The sequence below is a fragment of the Leucopleurus acutus genome (assembly GCF_964270905.1).
Source record: "Leucopleurus acutus genome assembly, chromosome: 6".
Lineage (NCBI taxonomy): Eukaryota > Metazoa > Chordata > Mammalia > Artiodactyla > Delphinidae > Leucopleurus > Leucopleurus acutus.
Genome location: NC_139149.1, coordinates 53,349,692 through 53,366,440, shown reverse-complemented (window position 1 = coordinate 53,366,440; position 16,749 = coordinate 53,349,692). Strand labels below are relative to the sequence as shown.

General features: G+C 35.1%; 1 protein-coding gene across 4 annotated transcripts in view; it reads left to right on the top strand.

Annotated features, from left to right (window-relative positions):
• Positions 1 to 16,749, top strand: part of SCN9A (sodium voltage-gated channel alpha subunit 9) — a gene marked incomplete at both ends in the record, with an annotated part of 83,186 nt that overhangs the window by 15,342 nt on the left and 51,095 nt on the right. For 2 of the 4 annotated variants that reach the window (XM_082841361.1, XM_082841358.1), the window contains 8 exons: positions 1,345 to 1,486; positions 3,548 to 3,754; positions 5,382 to 5,669; positions 6,506 to 6,877; positions 9,648 to 9,777; positions 10,986 to 11,224; positions 13,257 to 13,430; positions 14,173 to 14,529. In XM_082841361.1, coding sequence (XP_082697487.1) covers positions 1,345 to 1,486; positions 3,548 to 3,754; positions 5,382 to 5,669; positions 6,506 to 6,877; positions 9,648 to 9,777; positions 10,986 to 11,224; positions 13,257 to 13,430; positions 14,173 to 14,529 — 1,909 coding nt within the window. The remainder of the gene's footprint in view (positions 1 to 1,344; positions 1,487 to 3,547; positions 3,755 to 5,381; positions 5,670 to 6,505; positions 6,878 to 9,647; positions 9,778 to 10,985; positions 11,225 to 13,256; positions 13,431 to 14,172; positions 14,530 to 16,749) is intronic. The other 2 variants (XM_082841359.1, XM_082841360.1) reach the window with 1 other exon arrangement.

Genomic DNA, 16,749 nt, shown 5'->3' with positions numbered 1-16,749 from the left:
ATACCACACATTTGAAAGCAATACTTTGAGGTAGTGCTTGAATTAAAACAAGATACAAATCATATACATCCTAAGAAAGTAGAAAAAAATTACTTCCAAAAAACCCCACCAAAAGTTGGATGGATAATTTCCAGCCTTTCTTCTTTCTGGGAAGAAGAGTGACAAAATCAACTTTTCTTTCCATCCCCAAATTATACTCATTCTCCCATCAAGTATGGTTCATAGGTGACAGAATGCAGTGACAGTTTGGCCACTCTAAACAAAAGGATCCCATGGACTGGGGTAAAGATATTTTAAGAATGTCGTGTTTATGTAAGTACCCATTTTGTTCTTTCTCCCACACACCGACTTTATTTCTGCTGCAGGGCCTTTGTTCTTGCACTGCCCCCTGCCTAGGAGGAGGCTCTGGGTACAGTGGGAACATAAAAACAAACAAGATAAGGTTGCTGCTCCTAAAGACACCTCAGAACACTGTGTTTATTTGACATCATGGATACCAATCCACTAACTTTAAAGAGAAAAAAAGTCTTAAACTAGAAATCTCTATGTACTTACACAATTGTTATCTATTGACTGTTCTTGATTCTAATTCACCCCAAGAATAATTTGGGGAGACAGTTTTATTCGAGGCCTATATATCAATCTTTATGGGTACGAGAACTACTATATGACATCTGGTGAAAGTTTCCAAGTCTTAATGATTGATGTTGATGATGATACTAATAGCAGCTACCATTTATTAAATGCTTTCTATGTGCAGGAACTAGGCTAGGTAATTTGCATACATTCTCTTCTTTGAACTTAATAACAGTCGTAACCTTTGGAGGTTGAAGGAAAATATATAAGAATATATATATAAATATATATATTTATATATAAATAATATATACATTTATGTATATGTAAATATATATTTATATATAATAATATATACATATATATAAATTATCTATTATTATATATTATATAATATACATTTATATATAATATATATTTATATATAAATAATATATAATATATTTATATATATAAATATATATTTATATTTATATATATATATATTTCCTTCAACTTTTAACCTTTGGAGGTAGGTATTATTATCTTGTCTCACAGAAAGAAGGAACCCGGCCTTGGAGAATTTAAGTAATTTGACAAAGTCAAAAACTAGTAAAAAGTAAGGATGGGATTCAAACCCACTTCTTGCTGACTCCAAATAATGTGTTCTAATCATTATTCAATATTGTCCCCCTGGAAAGGAAGCCTTGAGTTTCCGACTTCTCTGTAGTACCCTTTAGCTTGCATCCTGAAGGTACTCTGACTTGTGATATCCTTTTTCACATGTAGTCAGTGTCCAGAAGGGTACACCTGTGTGAAGGTTGGCAAGAACCCTGATTATGGCTACACGAGCTTCGATACTTTCAGTTGGGCCTTCTTAGCCTTGTTTCGGCTAATGACCCAGGATTACTGGGAAAACCTTTACCAACAGGTGAGTGCCAAGAGAAACATTCATTGCATTCATTGCACAAAAATCTGATGTATGTTCCTTACCAGCCTTATATATGAGATGTTTTATTCAATTTAGAATGGAGAAAACTCTATTGTCTTAGTACTAAAATAGACATGTTCTATTTCCAGCACTATTAGGATGGATAGTTCTTAAATCATAAATTATTTTCTTACTCTTCTGGGCTTTTTGATCTCTAGATCTCTTTCCCCCTTTCTGAATACAGCATCACACGGGGTCCTAGGTAAATAGCAAGAAATATACTGTAATGTTCTCTCACAGCACTCCTACACACGCTATGCTTTCCACACTTGCCTCCCTGCCTGCAGTGCCCTAAACACCAGGCTCTCCTGTGCTCACTGTTCTTTATTCTGTGCACTCCCATGTACAGTTGTTCTGGACTGAATAGTATCTCCCCCAGATTCATATGTTGAAGTCCTAACTCCCAGTACCTTAGAATGACTATATTTAGAGTTAGGGCCTTTAAAGCGGTAACTAAAATTAGGCTATTAGGGTGGGTCCTAAACCTACCTGATGTCCTTATAAGAAGGAAACATTAGGACATGAGTAGAGATACACACACAGAGAAAATACCTGTGAGGACTCAGTGAGAAGGTAGCCATCCACAAGCCAAGGGGAGAGACCACAGGAGAAACCAAACCTGCCAATACTTTGATCTTGGATTTCAATCCCCTAGGACTGAGAAAATAAATTTCTGTTGTTTAAGTTACCCAATTTATAGCATTTTGTTATGGCAGCCTGAGCAAACTAATATGAGAATGGAAGACTCAATTCATGTCTCTGAGTTTTTCTCTCTCAACTCACTTGTTCCTTCTTCTACACCTCCATGCCCTTTGTTCTTCAGTTTATAGCATCCATCTCTTGTACTGGAATTCTTCATTCATGTGAACATCTCCTCTCTAACTTACATGTGATCCTCTTGGAATTGTGGCTCTGTCTTTTCACCTATATGTTATCAGTACCCAACCCCAAGAGGAAGGAGATCAAAAATGATTATTCTATATTATAAAAAATAATGAATCACTTCTCAAATTGCTACAGATTCTTCTTTTGGCCTGTTTTATGTCTGTTTAATTTCTGAGAATATTATAAATGAATGTAGAAATTATATAAAAATCTTACTTCACAGGAAAAAAAAGAAATACAAGTGACTTTTTAAGTATGCAAAGAGATACTCAGCTTTATTGCAAATTAAAACTGGAGTGACATATAACTTTTCACCTGTCGGAATGACCAAAATCAAAAAGTTGATCAAAGAGATACTGTCTGACCAGATGTGGGGAGGTAGACTTTCTCACACATTTCTGGGAACCACTGGAGAAGATATCATGGCAATTTCTATGAAAATTAAAATGAATATACCTGTTGACCTAAGAATTCCACTACAAAGAATTTATCCAAAAGAAGAAATCAGTAAGAACAGTAACTGATAGAAAAGGCAATTGAGTTACCACGTATCAGAGACAGAATAGAGAGACTTATTTTTCATTTAATATCTGTTTGTACCATTTGAATTTTTTACCATGTATTACATTTAAAAAATTTTAATAAATGTTAATTAAAAATACATAAAAGATGAATGCATAAATTCATACAATAAGGCTATGTACCTTGTGTTAACATAATCATTAATACTTCTTAAAGATATAATTTTATCAGTAAATGATACTATGGAAATTATCTAGTCCTATAATTTGAAAATGAGTAAAGCAGCTAGTTTTTGAGTAATTTTCAGATTAAGGGAGAAAAAATCCAGGGTTATTATTATGCTTACTAATAGTCAAGAATCACACTTAATTTCAGTACAAGCTTAATTAATTGCTATATCTTTTGTACTGAAAAAGTGTGTATTTTAATACTGATTGTTTTCGATGAAGATACAATTTTATTCCTTTATATTTTTGATAACATGAGAGTATACAGAGCTGTACGATTTACATACCTAATATGCCATTCAAGTTGAAATGATTTACCAAAAAAACCCTTTGTGTTATTAAAATAATAATTACCATTTTTCCCTAGACACTGCGTGCTGCTGGGAAAACCTACATGATCTTCTTTGTTGTGGTGATTTTCCTGGGATCCTTTTATCTAATAAACTTGATCCTGGCAGTGGTTGCCATGGCCTATGAAGAACAGAACCAGGCAAACATCGAAGAAGCTAGGCAGAAAGAGTTAGAATTTCAACAGATGTTAGATCGACTTAAAAAAGAGCAAGAGGAAGCTGAGGTATTGTTATTTGATTTAAAATTCTTCCTAGAAGTAGAAAAGCAGCGGAAACAGCAGAAGCCCTGTGGCCTATGCTCAGCCTTCCCCGGGGAGATTTTCCTTCCTGGTTTCCTTTCATTTTTATAAGTGAAAACTGAATTTTCATTCTGGTGTGGTCAAAGGAAGCAATTCTGGATTGAGTTAGAACTGACATCTGCCCCATTCCACCTTCCCACATAATCAGCTCACTCCAGCAAGGAGAATGTTCTAAACTCTTCCTCCTAAACCTGTTACTCACAATTTCTCTGTGTGTATGGCATTATGCAAAGTCCCAGAACGTATATGATGTATTTCCCCAGAGTAACAATTGTACACAGATGTTTAGGGAAAATTATTTGATGTTAAAGTTAGATACTCTGTGGGGTAGAAAGCAAAATGTTCATCAGTTTTGGTTAATGTCGCAAGGATTTTAAGATAACGTGTGAGATGTTAAGAAAATCATACTTATGATTGTGGCCACTTTAGGTTAAGTCACAAATTCTTGAGGATTTCTCCTTACTCCTGCCTCCAAAGGGGTACTTCAGTGGAAAAGTTTGAGGAGGCTTGTACTAAGAGAACCAAAATTTCAAATATTCCACACGTGTTTGATGATTTGACCTAGCAAATCTCTTCAAGCAATCTAACCTATTTGGGGGAGGGTAGTAATCTGTGATGCTGAGAAACTTTGAAGCAGACAGATGTTCAGGACATTATTTTAATAATATTAAAAATCAGAAAGCATTTAAATTTCCAAAAATTAGAAAATGGTTAAGAGGACTATGATATGTTTGTGTCGTGGAGTATTACTCGGCCATAAAATGATGTGTTTTAAGAATATTATGACAGGAAAAGGTATTAATATAACAATATATTAAGTTGTAGAATACAAAATAGAATATAGGATACAAACAATTTAAAAATTATATATATAAAGAGTGGAAGAAATGTTAACACCAATTATTGCTAGGATGTAGGTTTCTGACTGATTTTTGTTTTTTATTCACAATATCTTTATTTTCCAAATTTTTACAAGGATTATTTTATTTTAATAATAAAAATTTAATTTTTATAAAAGGGGTAGCACTAGGCTATCCCAGGAATTTCCTAGAGAACCCCTAAAAGGCTCTTTCATTTTCTTGAGATATTATTCTGTAATAATTTATTTTATTTGCAAATAATTCATTCTTCATTAAAGTATAGCTGTACCTGAATTTATTGATAATATTGAGTTAATTACCTAAACAAGATATACAAATGAATTATCACATGGTTTATGTGTTTTATGACCCAGAATTACCTAAAATTAAAACTTTTACATTTATAATTTAAAATTCCACATATACTACTTAAATTGCTTTACTATATAGTAATAGTATGTAATAGTTTAATTCCAAGGCACAGTATGGCTTTATTACAATGCAGGAGAAGCAATAAACATATATTTTGTAAGCTCTCTATTCAGAGTGCAAAGAAAACGACATTACTTCCCTTACAAGGGACGTGATTACATGAACAGTGTAACTGAATTTGTAGTAAACAGGTGCCCCATAATAGGGTTTCCCAGACTTTGGAAATGACTCACTGTGTGTGTAACCTCTTGGTGCAACAGGCAATAGCAATGGCAGCAGCTGAATATACAAGCATTGAGAGAAGCCGGATAATGGGCCTCTCCGAGAGTTCTTCCGAAACATCCAAAATGAGCTCTAAAAGTGCTAAAGAAAGAAGAAACAGAAGAAAGAAAAATAATCAAAAGAAACTCTCCATTGGGGAAGAAAAGGGAGATGATGAGAGATTGTCCAAATCGGAATCCGAGGAGAGCATCAGGAGAAAAAGTTTCCACCTTGGTGTTGAAGGTCATAGGCGAGCACGTGAAAAGAGATTTTCTACCCCTAACCAGGTACCACTGACACCGTCACATGCATATCACCAGAGGTGGCATCATAGAGCAAAGTGTTCTGAGGGAAGGGACCTCAGGAGAGGAGTGAATTGTTGTAGCCACTGACTACAGAACAAGACCCACATCTTGTCAATGCCATGGACTGGCTTCACCTCAGTCCTACCTTTCTCAACCTTCATGTACCCTCAGTCCCCCATGATTGTTTACTCTCACCTACATGCCCTATATTTTCATTCCTTTATTACTTGTTACACATGGTTTCCTCTAAGTGGGATGATTTTCTTCCTTGTTTGCCTCCTGGCATAGGACCACCCATTCTTTATCCATTAGCTTAGGTGCCACCCATCCACAAAGATTCCTCTGTCCTCTCCACTCTTCCCAATCTGCTGTTCAGTTACCCACACAGAATTCCTATCCTTTTTATCTACATCATCATTTAAAATTTCTATCTTCTACTACTTAAGTCTGTAAGACCCTTCCAGATACATACAAAATAAAAGTCCCTGCCTTCAAAGATTTCATAATCTGGTTGGGGAGACAGAACTTGAATACATGTGATATCAATAAAAAGAAATATGACAAGAGCAGTCCAAGCTAGTTTTAAGGTAACGACCCTGTCATACCCATTTTCCATTATTCACTATGCCTACCACCTTGTCCTGTATATAGCAGGCACTAATGTTTTTTCAATTAGATACTTCCAAAGAATATGCAGTTTCATTTAAACCTGTACAGAGCCACCTGCCCTCAAGCCAGTGGTCTCAGTGGAAGTTATGGGAAATGAACTGTTTTGGGGTGCTTCAGCAGATACGTGTCATCTCTTATTTTTTCTGCAGTCACCACTCAGCATTCATGGCTCCTTGTTTTCTGCAAGGCGAAGCAGCAGAACAAGTCTTTTTAGTTTCAAAGGTCGAGGAAAAGATATTGGATCTGAGACTGAATTTGCTGACGACGAGCATAGCATCTTTGGGGACAACGAGAGCAGAAGGGGCTCACTGTTCGTGCCCCACAGACCTCGGGAGCGGCGCAGCAGTAATATCAGCCAAGCCAGTAGGTCCCCCCCAGGGCTGCCGGTGAACAGGAAGATGCACAGCGCCGTGGACTGCAATGGTGTGGTCTCCTTGGTGGATGGACCCTCAGCCCTCATGCTCCCCAATGGACAGCTTCTGCCAGAGGTGATAATAGATAAGGCAACTTCTGATGACAGTGTAAGGACGTTTTAAATACCTCAGGCATGGCTCGGCCCTTACTCTCGAATCCATCAGTCTCTCTGCTGGAGGTGCCTTCTCTCTGGTCCTGTGAATGCCTCTGCATCTTGCAATACCTTTTATGTTAGAAACACACCTTTAACTGATTAACATATTCCTCATACTATTGTTATAGGTATCTAATTCCAAGATATTTAAAACCCCATTTTTGAAAAAAGGTACTTATCTTCTGTTACTGTACTTGATTATGAATCATCCCCTTAGAAAATAATTTATAAAAGATCTATATATCAGCACAAAGTGCATTGATAATGCTGATCTTATTAGTTGATAATAGGTTCCATGTCTCTAAGGAAATTTGGATTATTTGTCACCTACTGCTATTTTTTTCAAGTCACTACTTAATATATACCTTATTGCAAGGATCTTATTTGAGTTGTTAATAATCAATAATAGTAATAATAATAGCAGACACAGTAGTATTTACAACAGCCCTATGAGGTGATATATTATTATCCCTGTTTTACAAATGGGGAAACTGAGGCACAGGGAAATTAAAGCAGTTTGTGCAAGGTCACTCAGCTAATAAATGGTAGTCCTAAAGTTCAAACAGAGACCCTCTATTTCAAAGCTTGTGCTTTTAACCACCATACTTCCTCTCCAATGTGTGGTAGGCTTCTTGGAAATAATTTAGAATAACTGTGCTTTTTCCCATACATAAATGAAACTTACTGTTTTCATTAAAAAACAGCAAAACTCTTTTATCTGGAACCTATGAATAAAACCATAATATCCAAAACGCATACAGAAATGCAAACGTATATATATAAAGACAAAAACAAAACACCTTTCCAAAACAACAGTTTCAAGAGTTTAGGAATCATTGAGTGGTTTGAGAAAAGGGTGTGATGAGGCTTGAAAGTCTTTCTGGTTTATGGAGTATCTAGGTAACCTCTTAAGGCCACTCACTATGTTACACTGCATTACTCAGTATCAGCAAGGCTTTGACTTTGAACTTGGGCTACCTATTCATAAATTCACAGTTGCAGACAATGTAGTATTTCAAGTGAGAATAAAGTTCCATCAGACCCATGGCCACACACATATTTTCGTTTGGTTTGAAAGAATGCATGTGCTTTTAGGTCACCTGTGACCTCTATGCTTGCACGATACAGCTTCAGCCCTCTGTCAAGGTATTTTTCCTTATCAAACGAGCATGTTAAGTTTCCATAGAATCAGATCTTTGTTGTGTTTTGCTTTTCAACAATGTGTATTACCTGTAAAAGATTATATAATGTGTATCAGATTTGGAGATTATTTCCTAGTTTTAAATGAAATGTTTCATTTAATACTTTATTTTTACCCACAGAAAAATCAGTAGCACTCCAAATCCTGAAACTAAAACTACAAAACTTGAGTAATTAGTGGATACTTTAAGAATCAATAGAAATGCAAAACATAATAATGTGGAATAATGTACAGTTTAGATTAAAAAATTGCATGAGAAATAATATAAACTTGACACCTGAGACATGTCTACAATGTCTACAAATTATTTAATCAACACAGCTGATTGTTTTACTGGGGGAAAAAGAAATCTCTGCTTCTGGAAAGTCAGTAAATTAGAGAGTATATCAGAGAAAACATGGTTATAGAAAGATTTCTATATAAAGCCACCTGCAGATATGTGTGTGTGTCTTTGCACATACACATACATGCATACATATACACATACATATATTTTTGCCTGTTTGTCAATGTTTTAATATATACACAAATATAACTATATCTAAACAACTGTACAACTTTACAACTCTAGATCTGTATATCTATATATATGTAGAATGGTGTGTGTGTGTGTATACACATGTACATACATACCACACACATCTAGATAGATAGATGATAAATGTAGACTTGTATAGTTGTTTGTATGTATATATATGTGTGTGAGCATGTGTGTGTGTGTGTGTATTGTTGGCCTGCACTGAACTGGCATAGTGTTTTAACTTTGAATTAGTTGCTAAGATTTAGAAATAAGACATCTTCACATGAAAATGGGTATACCTGGTAAGACTGAGCTCATATTCCTGCATAGCAGCAATCCTTTAGAGCTGGGGAGTGGTCACCTCTTTTAGATGGAGCTTATATTCTCCATTTTCCTACAGTTTCCATCAGTCTTAATTGTCCTTTTCCAACTGAGTCATTTATCCTCATAGCCTCAGAGCAGTTCATGAGATCTTCCTTGGCAATGAGAAACAATCATTACAGTTGCCTCTGTTATTGCTGAACCTTAACAAAGAATAATTACAGAAATTTAATTTAACCTAGAAATCTAGGTTCTACCCCTTTACACACACGCCACTTACAACAATTGTTTAGCTGTTTACACGTAGGATTCTTACATAGTAAAACTATCTGAATAAATTGGAAACCCTGAAAGATAGATAATGATAGTGAATTTAACAATGAAAGCAGCTCATTTTATTTTTTATTTCCTAAGTACTAATTCATTTAATACTCATAGCAAGATTGTAAGGCAAGTGCTGTGATAATCCCCATTTTACCAATGATGAAATGGAGACAGAGAGGTTAAGTAACTCTCCTATGATACACAGCCTGTTCGTAGCAGAGCCATGATTCAAATCAACAATCTAGACTCTACTTTTAATTACTCACTACAACTATGTGAGCAAGATTTTATTTTCTACCTACAATTTATTAGAATTCCATTCTTAAAACTGTAATTAATCATCTTTTTTTTTTTCAGGGTACAAACAATCAAATACACAAGAAAAGACGTTCCAGTTCTTACCTCCTTTCTGAGGATATGTTGAATGATCCCAATCTCAGACAAAGGGCAATGAGTAGGGCAAGCATATTAACAAACACTGTAGAAGGTATGGAATAATATTCTCTTTACCATACAGATTTTTAACAAAATTCAGGTAAGTCCTAGTCAGCCTTAAATAGATATAGCAAGTTCGTAGAAAGAATTCAAAGAATATAAAATGGTTATAAACAATGGTAAGGCTAACCAATGGACACTAAAGGAATTGTCTTTATGTGCTTAAAAAGTGGATAAAGTTATTTGTGATTAAAGACAGGCTTTGGGTGATATGCCTTTCAAAGATAGATAGCTTTATGGTACTAAATGAAGAAAGGGAGGTTAACCCAGGCCTGTGTGGTTCTCACTATGTATTCTTCGAAACTTTACCTAGTCTCTTGAAGTTGATCATCTTTCTAAAATGTGAGAAAACAATACAAACTTCCAGGTGTTTATACATTGCTGCCTCTGAGCACCTTCTATAAAATTGCAAAATGGTAACATGTGACATGACATCTGTTAAGATTGTGAGCCAAAGGAATTAGAGAAAGCAGTTCAGAGAATATGATGTGAATAGTAGTGGTCGGTCAAAGGGTGGCAATTTAAAAAATGTGTTGGCTCCCACCTTCTCTCCCCACAATGTGCCCCAGGTCTTACCTTGTCCATGGGCTACCACCTCATCCCCCGACATACCCATGATGGGCCCAGTCAAAGTTTTCACCCACCTCCTAAATTTATGATGAGAACTAAATGGGCTAATGGTGTTTAGTGCCTATTGCATGAGTCACTCTATAAATTATTTCCAGTCTCTTGGTTCTGGGATTGTTTTCACCTGTGAACTAGCAAGAGCTTTTCCTGGAGAGAGTAGAAGTGTATTATTGTTGTAATGGGTTAAGGACACAGGGGAAAGTATGTATACTGGTATACATACATTTATCTTAAAAATATACATATCTCCATTAAGAAAACATCATTTCTCTTGTTTACTGTCATATGTTAAGTATATATTTCTCTCAGAGATATCCATATCTGCTCTCATTCGTTAATTTCACTGCCTTCTCCTTGGTTGATCTAGTAAATGAATGTGTGAGCAAAGATTTGTATGTAACATGCTATGCTTTCATAGAAACAGTACTGTTAAATTTGCAAAGTCTACTGTTAAATTTGCAAGAAGACTTGTTTCATTGTTAAAGTATACTGCTGATTTGTATCTGGTGAGGAATAAAAAGTGTACAATATGCAAATGATTGACTTGGTGTTCTCTGTTGTTTTTTCTCCCAGAACTCGAGGAGTCCAGACAAAAATGTCCACCTTGGTGGTACAGATTTGCACACACATTCTTGATCTGGAATTGCTCTCCATATTGGATAAAATTCAAAAGACTTATCTATTTTATTGTAATGGATCCTTTTGTAGATCTTGCTATTACCATTTGCATAGTTTTAAACACTCTGTTCATGGCTATGGAACATCACCCAATGACTGATGAATTCAAAAACGTGCTCACTGTGGGAAATTTGGTAAGTCTCTTAATGTGAGTTATGTTCCCAGAGCTGCTCTCTTTGTTTGTCATGATTGTCGTTTCTTTTTTTGAAGTCAGATGGATATTTAGCTAGGTAATTAGGCATCTCCAGAATTCACAGTATGAATCATTGTACAGAGTCAAGTTTCTGGTGATAGTTACTATTTTTAAATAATTTTGCAGTAATATTGAGGCCTATAAGTAACAATATATTTCCATAACGAGTCACATCTTGGGAGTTGATAGTGTGTTCTGTTCTTCTGCTGGCATGTCTCTTAGCAGCAGCACTTTGAAAATTTGATACTTCCTTACCCATTTTATAATTACACTGCAGCTTCCTTGTGAGTACATACCCTACATGTTTTCAGAAAAGCTATGGATACTTTGTTTTGACATAATAGGTAAAGAATCTAGACCTTTGGAGGCCCAAAGTCCTGAGTTTGAATCCTGGTTTTGCCTCTTACTGGTTATATGACCTTGGGAAAATGTTTTAATATCTATCATCTTTAATTTTCTCATTTATATAATTATAATACTTTATAAAATAATAATAATTCTTTAATATAATGATAATAATATTTTATATATCATATTATTGAGAGGAATAAAAACTTTCTACTTATCATCCTGGCATATAGTAAGTACTCAACAAGTCAAACCTATTGTCATCATCACCATCATGCTTTCAATGAATCAGCAGAAACAAGCCTTAAGAACAAGAATATTTAGAAACCAGAATGATTAAACTGGACACAGAAGACATAAGGGCAGACTAGAAGGATTCTAGTAGGACAGTTGATGCTCTTTAATGTGCAGTGTTGATCACACTCAAGTTAATTAATGCCTTACGGCAAATAGAAAGGGCTAGTTTCCAACAATCTGCATGAACCAGGCAGAAGTACTATTTCACAGCCAAAAGGTCCCAACTTATGACTCTTCATAAATCGTAAAAAACTCTGGATGTCTTTGCAAATGTCTGTATAAGATAATTTTACTTTTGCCGTGGTCCCAAACCAATCGATCTTTGAAGTCAAAGAGTGTTTCTGAGTTGATCGTCTCTCTAAAATTTCTTATGAATATTCCCAGTCAGGATGTTTAAAACTCATGTGCTCTAAGTTAGCATTCTTCTTTCTTTCTATTCCTCACTGGAAAAAGGCAGGACTGTCTAGTTTCTAATTGTTGGTAGAGGTCCAGATTATGAAAATCAGTACCTTCTTCCTGAGTTGACTGCCTCACTGTGAATCCAAAAGAGACTCACCATGTTTCTTGTCTATAACTACAATCCCAAGTCTGGGTGATCCCTGCTAGTCTTCCTGATGCTGCATTATTTTAAAAATGACTCACGCAGTTATAGAGCTAACTATTTCCCTTTGAACCTTCTTTGCTCAGTTTCTTTGAATCAAATTGTACCCGAATGATTCATAAGTCTTCCACTGTTGCCTTTTTAAATGAGTCCTTTGATGCCATGTCATGAATTAATGATGTTTTGTGATGCACTTTTGTGTCAAAGCTTTGGCAGTCTTACTTTTTACCTGCTACTGTATCAATTAAATACTTTTTCCTTTACTGATAAATCTTTAAAGAGTGAGTCAGTTTGTTCCTTATTACCTTAAGGGTAGTCAGATCAGAAGAAAAGCCTGGTTCAAAATTTTTGTATCAGTCTGTTTCCTTTATATTATCTTCCAGAATAACTTGTTGACCCACAGAACTTGTTTTGCAAAGATTGCCTGTGTTAATTTTCAAAGGTTTTATTTATCTGAAATTTTAGTATGCTTTTCTATGATGCTATCTAAAGGTGATGAGAGCTGATAGGTGAGTTAGAACTTCATGACCCTTCGATGCTTGTATTAGAGCTATAGGAAGGACTAGTGATACTTGGTTTGTAGGATTGAATGAAATAATAATATGTTTATAAAGTATCTAGCACATTGTCTGAAACACAGTAAATGCTAAACATATAGTCATTATTATCGTTAGCTTGATTCCATACCTTCTAATAATACTAGAAAAATATTATATTTTTCATGTAGGTCTTTACTGGCATCTTTGCAGCTGAAATGGTTTTAAAACTAATTGCCATGGATCCATATGAGTACTTCCAAGTAGGATGGAATATTTTTGACAGTCTTATTGTGACTTTAAGCTTAGTGGAGCTTTTTCTAGCAGATGTGGAAGGATTGTCAGTTCTACGATCATTCAGACTGGTAAATATAGACCAACCTTACCATTATATTCTATATATAAAGGGGTGTTTCTTTGGTTTTGCATTATTATTATTTAAAACTTGGAGGTTTGAATCAAAAGACAAGATTAGGTCTCAATATCTAATAAAATAAAGCCCATTCAGTAACATGTACTTAGAGCTCAAAATCACAGAGATATCTTAATTTTAGGATCTGAAGACATACTCAGTTGTATGCTAGTATAATGGTAGGGCAATGATTTATATCGCAATAAGCTTATGGTTTATAGAATTTCAACCATTATAATATGTTCATTACTTTGTATATTTGATAATTAAAGATTATACCCTCAGAATTGTTCTCTGATATCAAAAATATTAAAAAGTAAAGACTTTCTAATGCTTTTTTCTCTAACATGTTAGGCTTTCTCCCTATGTCAGCATGAAAAAAATTATGAAAGTATCAGAAAATAGAATTAAGGATAAATTTTCAATATAAAGGGTATAATATCTGATAGAGGTTCTATAACAATCCTGAACTAAAATTACAGTTCCTTCAAAATTTGTGTGGTAATTATATCGTGGCAAGTATAACAAAATAACAGGAATATTGAGAGTAGATGAAAATGAAAAGTAGAAATAATTGATTTTAGCTAGGTAATAATGACAATATTTTAGAACTAAATTTTGGAACAAAATTCAAGATTGGAAACATTGAGAACTTTTTCATAAAAATTAATATTAAGCTTTGTGTTGACTTTTAGCTCCGAGTTTTCAAGTTGGCAAAATCTTGGCCAACACTGAACATGCTGATCAAGATCATTGGTAACTCAGTGGGGGCTCTGGGTAACCTCACCTTGGTGTTGGCCATCATCGTCTTCATTTTTGCCGTGGTTGGCATGCAGCTCTTTGGTAAGAGCTACAAAGAATGTGTCTGTAAGATCAATGAAGACTGCACACTCCCACGCTGGCACATGAATGACTTCTTCCACTCCTTCCTGATTGTGTTCCGAGTGCTGTGTGGAGAGTGGATAGAGACCATGTGGGACTGCATGGAGGTCGCCGGTCAAGCCATGTGCCTTATTGTTTACATGATGGTCATGGTCATTGGAAACCTGGTGGTATGTAATCTGATGTTCATACATTTAAAATTCTCCATAGAAAATTGTTACATGATGATTTGATCAGTTACTTTTATAATTATAGGATTAATTAGATCTAAAACTGTTAATTATAATGGAATATTGACTATTTTAATTCAGTGAAGAACAGAAAAGAAAATGAAATATTGTCTACATTTCTGTGCCGGATAACCTATATTTATATTTTTCACAATATTTATTTTAATGGAAAGTGTTCTATTTTATTCTTTCATTTTGATAGTGATGTCATATGAATTACATCTGTGGTTTTCATGTCTCTTTAAGTGTTGATTCCAATGTGAAGCTATACTAGTAAACAGAATATGATTAAATTAACAATAACAAAAATGAAGTTATAGTGGAACAAGGCAAATGGAAGGACTAGTCCTGCTCTGTTAAAGTCACATATAAGACTAGCACCTATAACAAGTATCAGCAAACAATATGGCCCATGGGCCAAATCCCACACACTGCTTGTTTTTGCATGGCCCTGCAAAACTGAAATGTTTTTTACATTTTTAAATTGTTAAAAAAATATAAAGAAAAATATTTTTTGGCACATGGAAATTATATGAAATTCAAATTTCAGTTTCCATAAGCAAAATTTATTGAAACACGGACATGCTCATTCATTTACATATTGTCTTTGGCTGTTTTACTCTACACAGACAGGTCTGAGTAGTCTCCATAGAGATTCTTTGTCCTACAAAACCTAAACAATTTATTATCGGGCCCTTTTACAGAAAAAGTTTGCCCACCACTGCTCTATAGCATCTCTTTTACAAGTGATCTGCTTCTCCATTAGTGTTTTCCTAGCTTGTACACCTTCACTGTTTGTTTCCTTCTTTCTTATATGTACCTGTTGGTAGGAATTTTCAAGCTTAGAGGCAGGAGATAATTGGGATAAGATGCTCTTCAATGACTCAATTCAATTTTCAAAGCCACCATGCTGGTTTGGTTTAGTTGGTCAACCTAGCATCAGACTGTTCATCAGGTATCCCAGGAGGTTGTCTGTGATAATAGCCATATGGTTAGTACCTTCACTCCCCACTGGCTTGAATATAAGTTGCTCATTTTTTTTGTCCTTGCAGCCCGCATGCCAACTTGAAAGTTGCTAAGAGAGTAGACTTAAATGTTCTCACCACAAGAAAATAATGGTAATTATGAGACATGATGGAGGTATTCCCTAATATATAAGGATATCAAATCAACATGTTGTACACTTTAAACTTACACAGTGTTGTATGACAATTATCTCTCAGTAAAGCTGGAAAAATGAAATCTAATTAAAAATTTGAAGGAAAAAAGAAATCTATTAACATTTGCATTGATTAGGGAAACTAAAGGGTAAAATGAGCCCTTGGCTTCCCATCAACATTCCTATTAAAACATACACATAAACAAACATGCATTTCATAGTGAAATATATTTTTCATTGACAATAAAAACCAAAATGAAAATAACCAATTCTGAATTCCTTAATGATTCATCAAATTGTTTTCTATGCTTTTCTTTTTCCCCTCCCTCTCAGATTCTTCTCTTAAACTAGACATATTAACACAGACTTTTTTTTTTTTTTTTTTTTTTTTTTTGGCTGTGTTGGGTCTTCATTTTTGTGTGTGGGCTTTCTCTAGTTGTGGCGAGCGGGGGCCACTCTTCATTGCGGTGCGTGGGCCTCTCACTGTCGCAGCCTCTCTTGTTGCAGAGCACAAGCTCCAGACGCGCAGGCTCAGTAGTTGTGGCTCACGGGCCTAATTGCTCTGCGGCATGTGGGATCTTCCCAGACCAGGGCTCGAATCCATGTCCCCTGCATTGGCAGGCAGATTCTCAACTACTGCGCCAGGGAAGCCCAACACAGACATTTTTAACTTGAGCTTTTCTACTTACATTTCTGAGAAATTGTTTTAGGTGTGACCAAAATCAGGGGTGAGTCCCTTTTCCTCAGTTTGGTCTAATTTTGATTGTTTAAATGTGAGGTAGATGTTTTTGGCCATGAAGAGACTTAAATGAAAGTTTATTTCAATTATCTTTTTGTTTTTTATATAAAACACTTTTAAAATATGATTTACGTATTTTTAGCCCTCTGTAAGAATTCTTTTTTTTTTTTTTTCCACAATGTTCAGTTCACCTGGACCCTTACTTCCAGGAGGAAAAACAGAAATAGTTTGCACACAAACAGAACTTTGCTTCAAGTTGGAG